The 10,452-nt window shown below is 38.2% G+C and overlaps 1 protein-coding gene across 3 annotated transcripts in view; it reads right to left on the reverse strand.

Moving 5' to 3' along the window:
- Positions 1-10,452, reverse strand: part of LOC126260054 (arginine--tRNA ligase, cytoplasmic) — a 138,540-nt gene that overhangs the window by 95,283 nt on the left and 32,805 nt on the right. For all 3 annotated transcript variants that reach the window (XM_049957243.1, XM_049957244.1, XM_049957246.1), the window contains one exon: positions 621-873. In XM_049957243.1, the coding sequence (XP_049813200.1) occupies positions 621-873 (253 nt within the window). The remainder of the gene's footprint in view (positions 1-620; positions 874-10,452) is intronic.

Genomic DNA, 10,452 nt, shown 5'->3' on the forward strand with positions numbered 1-10,452 from the left:
GAAGCATATGGCTGTGAGTTACAAGACATAGATAGCTCTTCTTTCACTCTTGTTAACACGATTGCTTTGTAGTGAAGTGTCTCTGCAGACAAGTCTGTTAAGGACCTGAAATTGGCTTGGCATAACTTGTTCTGAATTTCCAGCCACTCACTACCCTAATGACACAATGACCCTTTTCTTAAGCCTTGAGAGAATAATGCACAAACTTGCATTTTGTGTAGGCTTCATAACAAACTATTACTACCAATATGAATGGACAATGAAAATCAAATTTGATTGTAATCTTGGGTTACCAAAAAATACAGATACATTGTAAACCCACGAACAATAATAATCGTAACAATATTTCCTACATCATTTCAATTTTACCATGCAACAGCAGGCTGTCCACTGATGCCCACTCAAGTGATATGAACCAGAGTAACTAATGTTACATACTTCCTCAGTAAAGCATTCATTCTTCTCTTCCATACCAGATCCGCATGTTTACATAGCATTTCAATTTGTACAAGAAATATCAACTTATTGGCAAACAATGAAGAAATTAAGTGTATGAATCATTTTCAGGCAACATTATTCTAAAATTTACATTGGTAGTTTGCTTAAAAATGAAAACATACCGCAAATGCCCGACATGCATTTCCTTTGCAATATTAGGAGCAGAAAAGTCAACAACTACTCTCAGCTTCTTTTCAATTGGTGGTGGTTTTACTCCATTCTTCAACAGGTCAGTCAAAGCCTTCTGTCCAAATTCAGGACACAGTGATATATTAATGAAGCCTGCACCAGCTACACTCATTTCCTTGATTAAATCATTCTTTGGCACATTATCCACAATCTTTTTTGCAATATCAACTGGAGACATTTTGACACCTGTGAAGAAGATAAAATTTTGGCTCACTTAAACTGATATTCATTTGCAAATAAATCCTACATTAATAACTTAAAAAATGATTCCTTCCAAAATTCTGGCTTACTTAAAGTGATATTCATTTACAAATAAGTCTAACTTAAAACATAATTCCTTGCTAAATTCTGAACTCTTACGGATGGGCAACAATGTATACTTTGTTGTATACTTTGTAGGACCTCTACCCAAATAAACCTATTTCATTAAATCAATGGATTTCTCTAATATTTCCATTGGTTTCTGAGTTGTAATTCCAAACAACAAATATATGCAAAACTCAAGATTCTTTTTTTGTCAATACAATAATGTTGGAATAATATGTATAAAACATATAAATAAAAATTACTGTAGAGAATTTAAAATATTTTATTCTGAATACTATTCTCTCTGATAAAACTTACACAATATTAGTATATACAGTCTGTATAGTTTTACTGTCCACACTAACTTAAACTTTGGCTGAAGTTAACACTGACACAGAGATATAATGCCACCGTACTTCATTTGGATTAGGGGTATAAAGATCTATTTTCGCATGTGAAATTTTCAGCTGCAAAAGGTGATAATAATATCTTAATGAGGATTAAGTTAAACAACCAGGTTAGATCACAATATCCAAACCAGGTATTCACATCCTGCAGCTGTTATCCATACTGTAACTCTCTTCATCTGTTACTGTAAGCGGCACAAGTATGGATATGCTGCTCACCAATTCACAAAGGAGACGGAGTGCTGAGACAACATTTGCTTACCTTTTGAATTTAAGACTAACAATGTCTAAGCGGAGACATGAGAACTCTACTGGCATGATACTAGCATGATCAAAGGCTATGAAATTCAAAACCATTCAGTTCTGGACTGAGACTGTTGTAAGCAAAGCTCAGCTGATGTTAAGCAGTTCATATTTCTCACTGAACTGTTCAGGTGCTGTTAACTGAGTATACAGGGATAGGGCTGTCAGAAGCTCTACTGATACGTGGGAGTTCCTGAGATGTTGGTGTTTCAGTCTACATGAAGTCATATTAGGAGTAATGGTCTGGCAGTGCTCAGGAAATGATTTCGGGACATGGTGCACGTCCAGCTACTCCTGTGCCTGCAGATGTTATTTTTTAAACCAATAGCTTCTATCACTTGTTTTTGAGGACTTGCAGTACTTTAGGAACCAAAGTTATGTTAATGCAATTGGAAGAAAGTTATGTTAATGCAATTGAAAGAAAGTTATGTTAATGCAACTGGAAGAACACTTTAACAACGGTAAAACGGATATTGCAGAATTATAAGAAGTGTGGGGGAAAATGACAATCACATACAATTACGATCAGCACACTTATTTTATTACAGAAGACCAGAGTATGTGGTAAATTCAGGTGTAGGCTTTGCGGTTAACAACAAAATTAAAAATACTATCACACATACTGAAGGAATATCAGAAAGAGCAGCAATTCTTGTTTTAAAAACAAACAAAAAGATATTCCATGGAAATAATTCAAATTCATGCACTAAAACACTCACGTTCTTGTGAGGAGGTAGAAGAGCTCTACTAACAGCTAAGGGAATTGTAAAAATATGAAAAATTTAAGAACAACTCTTCAGTGGGAGACTTCAGTTACATTGTACCACAAATGACAGAAATCTTACTTTCATACAGTTTACTGAAAACAACAATGTACGGTATCCAGTCACATCAAAGTGACAAGTCAAAAACCTGAATAACCATCTTTTGCAGCGCGGATCACTTTGAGACATGCACAAAGGATGTGGAGGCATGCTGACTCCAGTGCCAGTATGTTTCTCAGCTGAGGATGCATGGTGAGACAGCCCGATCAATGTTGCCTCACAGATTCTCCATTGGGTTTAAATTCAGGCAGTTTGGAGGCCAGGGGTGTTCGGTAAACTCGTACTGGTGCTCTTCAAACCACGCACATGCGCTGCTAGCTGTGTGACTCATTCAGTACTCTGCTGGTAGGAGCCATCATGCCAAGAAAAAAGAAACACCATGTAGGGATGGACGTGGTCCCCAAGGACAGTTGCATACTTGTGTTCATCCACTGTGCTTTCCAGGATGATGTGATGACCCAGGGAAAGCCCCTATGGCCTGGACCCTTCTGATGATTGTTGCAGGCTGTTTGCTATCAGACGTTTCACATCATATACGCCAACAGCATAAAATGTAATTCATCTTAAAAGGCCACCTGTTGCCACTTAGTGAACGTCCAGTTGGTTTATTGGCATATAAACTCCAGCCTATGTTGCCAATGAACAGCAGTCAACATGGGTGCATGAACAAGGGGCCTAATGTGAGGCCCATTCACAGCAAAATTCACTGAATGGTCTCAAATTGAGCACACAACTGTTGGTTGCCTCTTGGTTCATCTGGGCAGTCAGTGGCTCAACAGTTAGCGTCTATTCTCCTATACACATCTCCACAGCCCTTGCTCACCCCTGTCATAGCACTATTTTGCCTTTCTTGGTATACTTTAACCATAGTGACACGGCAATATACGGTTCAAACACAAACGTTAGTAAGCATTACAGTTCCAGACAGTCAACACAGGTCTGGACAGAGTGAGTAGAGCTTTTCTTGCACAGCTCTTTTATCAAAACAACAGCAATAATGCTGCTGCTATTTGGTAGCATTGCTGTATTAAAGGAATACAGAAATATTTTGATTTGGACGTTCAAATTAGCTGGTGATATGGGAATTGCTCCTGGGAGAGGCTGATGGACAATTGTGCCGCAAATTGTTGAAAAGGTTTACGTTGCCATGGCTGGGAATGCTGAACTCAATTTGTGAACTTCAAGTATGCATTAGCTACGTCACAATAGCTAAACATTCTATATACCACCATTTGAAATGTGCTGCTAAAAATTGTGAAATGGTACCCATACAAACTTCACATTACTCATTGACTCACAAATTCGAGTTGCTCTTATGTGTCTTGAAAGGGCTGAGGTTGACGACATGTGGCCTTGGAACATCTCGTGGAGTGATGATACACACTTTATGCTCAATGAGGCAGTGAACACTCACAACAACTACATCTGGGAATCATCACAGCCAAGAAACATTCACGAAGTTCCCCTGCAGGGTGAACACACTGCTGTGTGGTGTGACTTCTAGGCACAGTCCATGATTGTTTCAATTTTCTTTCAGGAACTCAGATCCCAAGATTCAAGGACATGCAATGTGAACAGCACACATTACTGCAATCTGCTTCGCCAACATGTGATCCTTGCTCTACAAGAGAAAGGTCCTTTGGACTCAACTGTGTTGATGCATGATGGAGCTCCACCTCATGTTGCTCATCAGGTCTTTCTGTTACTTATGCAACGTAACACATTTGAAGAAAACCAAATCATTAGCCGATTGTTCCAAACTATGTGGCCACCAAGGTCACCAGATTTGAATCCAAGTGATTTCTGGCTCCGTTGAATTACACGCCTATATCACTAATGTCGATTTGCAGTAGGGTTTTGGAACATATACTGTATTCAAACATTATGAAGTACCTCGAAGAACACGATTTATTGACACATAGTAAGCACGGATTCAGAAAATATCGTTCTTGTGAAACACAACTAGACCTTTATATTCATGAAGTAATAAGTGCTATTGACGGGGGATGTCTACTTGATTCCATATTTCTAGATTTCCAGAAGGCTTTCGACACTGTTCCTCACAAGCATCTTCTAACCAAACAGCGTGCCTACGGAGTATCACCTCAGTTGTGCGACTGTGATTTCCTGTCAGAAAGGTCACAGTTCCTAGTAATCGATGGAAAGTCATCGAGTAAAACAGAAGTAATATCCGGCATTCCCCAAGGAAATGTTATAGGTCCTCTATTGTTCCTGATCTATATTAACGACATAGGAGACAATTTGAGTAGCCGTCTTAGAGTGTTTGCAGATGATGCTGTCATTTACCGTCTTGTAAAGTCATCAGATGATCAAAACGACTTGAAAAATGATTTAGATAAGATATCTGTATGGTGCGAAAAGTGGCAATTGACCCTGAATAAGGAAAAGTGTGAAGTTATTCACATGAATACTAAAAGAAATCAGCTAAATTTTGAGTACGCGATAAGTCACACAAATCTGAAGACTGTAAATTCAGCTAAATACTTAGGGATTATAATTACAAATAACCGTAATTGGAACAATCACATAGATAATATTGTGGGTAGAGCAAACCAAAGACTGCGATTCATTGGCAGAACACTTAGAAGGTGCAACAGGTCTACTAAAGAGACTGCTTACACCACACATGTCCGCCCTATTCTGGAGTATTGCTGTGCGGTGTGGGATTCGCATCAGGTGGGACTGACGGATGACATCGAGAAAGTACAAAGAAGGGCAGCTCGTTTTGTATTATTGCGAAATAGGGGAGATAGTGTCACAGACATGACACGTGAATTGGAGTGGCAATCATTACAACAAAAGCGTTTTTCGTTGCGACGGGATCTTCTCATGAAATTTCAATCACCAGTTTTCTCCTCTGATTGCGAAAACATTATGTTGGCACCCATCTACATAGGGAGAAATGATCATCATGATAAAATAAGAGAAATCAGGGCTCGCACAGAAAAAGTTAGCTTGAAGGTGGTTCACTGAACCCTCTGCCAGGCACTTTATTGTGAATAGCAGAGTAATCACGTAGATGTAGATGTAAAAGTTTAAAGTACATGATAACAGGAATATGTCAGAATATGCTGACTCAAGCAAAACCATTCCGATATGTCTTTGAGAGGCTGTGACAAGACACAACAAAAATTTGGTAAGAAGGAATGAAATACAAGTACCATTAACCATATGAATTGTGTAAAGTCAGTTGGAGTATGAAGAAAGTAATGTTACTGGGACAAGGCGTCCTTAAAAAATAAATAAATAAAAAACTGGGGGGGGGGGGGGGGGGGAGTTAATACAAAAGGAAGTTGGAAAACTGTTTATGGGAAGTCTATGGAGGAAGACAAAGTCCCAAATATGGAACAATGTTGCAATTATTGTACTTCAGAATAAAAGGAACACAGACAAAACAAAACAAAATATTTACCAAAGAAAAATCACCAAACAGCCGTTGGTTTTCAGAAGTTGTTATTTTATTTACATGAACAGTTTCGGCACCTCATTATATGTTATCTTCACGCCCCTATGCCCACCATGTATACAGAATCAGATGCATGCATAACCGGAGCCATCAATACCTGGATTCCATGAATTTTTTGTGGGTTGCATACTTCAAAGACTTGACAAAAACTCGTACTGGATGTTTTTGGCCCTTGGGGTCTGAGTTCCTTGAAGAAAAATCGACCAATCATGAACTGTGAATTGAAGTTATACCACCACACAATGATGCATTCACTATCTAGGAGACCTTCATGAGTTGTCATGTCTTCAAATTACACACTACACAAAAAACTCACAGAATCCAGGTATTGAGGGCTCCAGTTAGGCATGCATCAGTGTATCTGATTCTCTACACAACTGCATAGGGGCCTGAAAATGGCATTAATGAGACACCAAAGCTGGTTGTGTAAATAAAAATAACGACTTCTGAAAACACATGACTGTTTGGTGATTTTTCTTTGGTAAATATCTGATCGACCGCTGTCCCATATCCATGATGAATCAAGAGAGAGAAAAAGAATTGTTCCTCTTTGTAATATTCAAGACATTCACTTAAATTGTCATCTTCCAATTTGAAAAACAGATTAGATTTTAATAAAGCAATGTAAAAAACTGATTTTAGAAATGTATATGATGCAACAGACCATTTTTAAGTTGTGAACGAAAACACGAATTACCACTTTTCTCAGACTCCTTAGAGGCTGGGGAAGCAACTGACTCAATTTTAAAGAATGTGTACAAACTGCCCTTGAGAGACAAGGCACTGATTAAACTTAAGGTAGCATATTGAAGAATATACGCATTAATCCTGCCACTTCCTTTCAGTTTCATCAGAACTGCGAGAAATGGGAAATGGAAGTGGTGTATTTATCGCAGTAGACAAGAATCTCAAATCCACTGAAACAGAAATTGAAGTTACATGTGTGTCTGTTTTGGCAAGACTCAGTATTAAGGGTGAGCATAACATGGTAACTGGATCCTTCTATCGCCCACCAGTCTCATCTCCTGATGTAACCGAAAACTTAAAAGGAAACCTCAGCTTGCTTGTACATATGCCCCCCAACCACACAGTTATCACTGGTGGAGACTTTAATCATCCAACTATAAATTGGGAAAATTACAATTTTGCTAGTGATGGGTATGAAAAGACATCCTATGGAATATTACTAAATGCCTTCTCTGAAAACTACCTCTAACAGTTAGTTAGGAACCCCACTCATGATGGAAATACATTGGATCTAATGACAACAAATAGACCTCACCTCTGATAATGTCTATATTGAAACTGTTATCAGTGACCATGATGCGGTTGTGGCAATAATGATTACCAAAGTACACAGGACAACTAAAACGAGCAGAAAGATATATATGTTCAGTGAACTAGTAGTATCACATCTCAGTGAGGAACCTGAAATTTCAACACAAAGGATGAGCATGTAGAAGAACCACGGCTCAATTTAAACGAACAGCTGACCGGGCACTGGATAGATATGTACTCAGTAGAACAGATCATAATGGAAGGGAACATCTATGGTATACAGTCACTGCATAGAAATTTCTAAAGGAACAAGAATTACTGCATAATCAGTGTAAAATAAAGTATAGGGCTATAGATAGAGAGATGCTGAATGAAACGTGTTTGGCTGTCAAGAGAACAACGTGTGAAGCCTTCAATGACTACCATAGCAGAATATTGTCAAATGATCTTTCACAAACCTGACGAAATTCTGGTTGTATGTAAAGACTGTTAGTGGCACCATAGTTAGTGTCCAGTCCCTAACAAAAGAGACAGGAACTGAAATTGAGGGTAGCAAAGCAAAAGCTGAAATGCTTAACTTCATTTTCAAATGTTCTTTTACAAATGAAAATCCAAGAGAATTGCTCCAATTTAATCCTCGGCTCACTGAAAAGATGAATGAAATAAGTATTAGTGACAGTGGTGTTGAAAACAGCTGAAATTGTTAAAACTGAACAAAGCTCCAGAGCCCAATGGAATCCCTGTCAGATTCTATACTGAATTTGCAGTTGAATTAGCCCCTCTTCGGACTATAATCTACTGTAGATCCCTCAAACAAAAAAACCATGCCCAGTTCTCGGAAAGAAGCTCAGGTCACATCCATCTACAAGAAAGGTAGTAAAAGTGATCCACAAAACTACTGTCCAGTATCCTTGATGTTGATTCGTTGTAGAATCTTAGAACATATTCTGAGCTCGCACATAATAAGGTACCTTGAACAGAATGACCTTCTTAATGCCAACCAGCATGGATTCCGAAAACATCGATCATATGAAACCCAAACACGAGTATTAATACATACAATATGAACATGCCTAGTATATTGTGGTGTTCAAACCAACTTTTGGGTTTAGAACAGCTTTAACTTTGACTCATCATACAGCAAATACAGAAAAAAGAAAATAGTCCTCCTAACAATGAAGTTATAGAAATTTCTGACAGGTTTTTGTATTCGGGACAGTTGAAGAAAACGGATAGATGAACAGGAAACAGAGATAGACACGGACAACTAATGTGAATACTGGCAGCCAAAATATGGAGAGATGCATGTTGCAAATTACTAGGAGATATATGAAAACATACAAATGGATTAGGAAGTAGACTGGAAGAATAGATTTAATTACTACTTTAATGAAATGGACATGAAAGTAGTTGAGGCATGTAGGAGAGCAAATGTATGGTATATGGATGAATGAAGTTCTTTCGTGAAGACTATGAAGTGCATAAAGCCCAGATTACGATCTAATTGAATTTGGGTATGTGGCATTAAAAGAAATACAGGAGCAATATAAATGTGTTTGGTTAATGGACTTAATACATGGAAACACCTACACACTGTCTTTATCCAGGAGCAGAGTAAAATAATTGGTAATAATTCGTCATTTGTATTATTTTTGGCAGAAGTAGCCAGCAGAAGCTGTTTCTATCCTAATCCATTTGTACATTTTCACGTATCTCCCAGTAATTTGCAACATGGATTTCTCAGTTAATGAGAACTTAACTACTTCCACATATCTGAAGACTCTTCTTCATGATGAGATTTGCGAAACATTGTGTAAACAAATGTATGAATCAGAAACTTCCCAATATAGTAGTAGTAGTAGTAGTAGCTTTATTCATCCGAAGATCTTTTTACAAGGATATAGGACACGTCTAAGTATTTACAAGTTTAGATCAATTTAAAATAAGCTAATTCGTATACACATACATTTACAGACTTCTAGTTAGAGACAATCATTAGATTTACTCCTGGTATACAATACTTTTTTTACAAATAACTTATTAACTTATTAAATAATGTAATGCCACACTGTTCACTCATATCTCACTATCAGTCACTATACACACGTTTCGTAACACACACACACACACACACACACTGGTGATACGAGGGCTATTCAGAAAGTAAGGAACAATAGGTCACGAAATGCAAACCACAATGAAAATCAAAACTGTTTTATTTGCAACAGTTAGCTACAACTTACAGCTACTTATCTCCATAGTCGCAGATCCGACTTAGACATCTGTCATAGCATTGTACCAGCTTTCCAATACACTCGTTATAGAAGGCAGCTGCCAGTGCTTTCTGCAGGCCTACAGCTCGTTGTCTGTGCCAAAATGTTGTCTTCACAGCCAGTGATTCATGTGATCAGAGAGGAAACTCAAAGGGAGACAATTACGGTCTGTATTGTGGGTAATCAAACATTTCCAATTGAAAATGCAGGAGCATCTTCATTGCCCCTGCTGAATGCGTCTGAGAATTGTCTTGAAGAAGAAACCGCACAACAGTTACGTAATGTTGACTGCATAGCTTCAGACGAAATTTCTCACCAAACCCTCATACTTGGCGGGAGACGCTATTGTTGTAGGTATCTTTATGTGCTCCGTGTGTGATCAGAACTAAAAAGAACGACGTAATGCGATCGACAGGCGTACTAGACACGCTGCCCAACACACCCGTGCAAAACTTCATCGGATTTTCGCTGTGGTTTCCATTTCGCGACCGATCGTTCCTTACTTTCCGAATAACCTTCATATTAAAGTTAGAAGATGAACACAGAGCTACGCCCTTGCTTTCTGAGGATGATAATTTTTATCACTACACAGATATGCATCAGAAATCAAAGCTTAAGCCAGCCTGTATCTTTCCTCTATCATTGAACAGACATGCACAATCCTACATGTCTTGCTGACAAGCACCTTTGGGAAAAGGGATATGACAGAGGACTGTTAATCCAAAACCCTTACAATTGTTTCTTGAATGAATCTCCCACTGTTACTCAGATTAAAACTTGTAGCTTTTGTCCTTGGATATCAAAGGAAAGTGGGGGAGATGGATTTCCAATCATCATCAGTCTTCATTGCTAATTAACAATACTTACCACTATGCGTGAATGACCCC

This window comes from Schistocerca nitens, chromosome 5, assembly GCF_023898315.1.
Source record: "Schistocerca nitens isolate TAMUIC-IGC-003100 chromosome 5, iqSchNite1.1, whole genome shotgun sequence".
NCBI lineage: Eukaryota > Metazoa > Arthropoda > Insecta > Orthoptera > Acrididae > Schistocerca > Schistocerca nitens.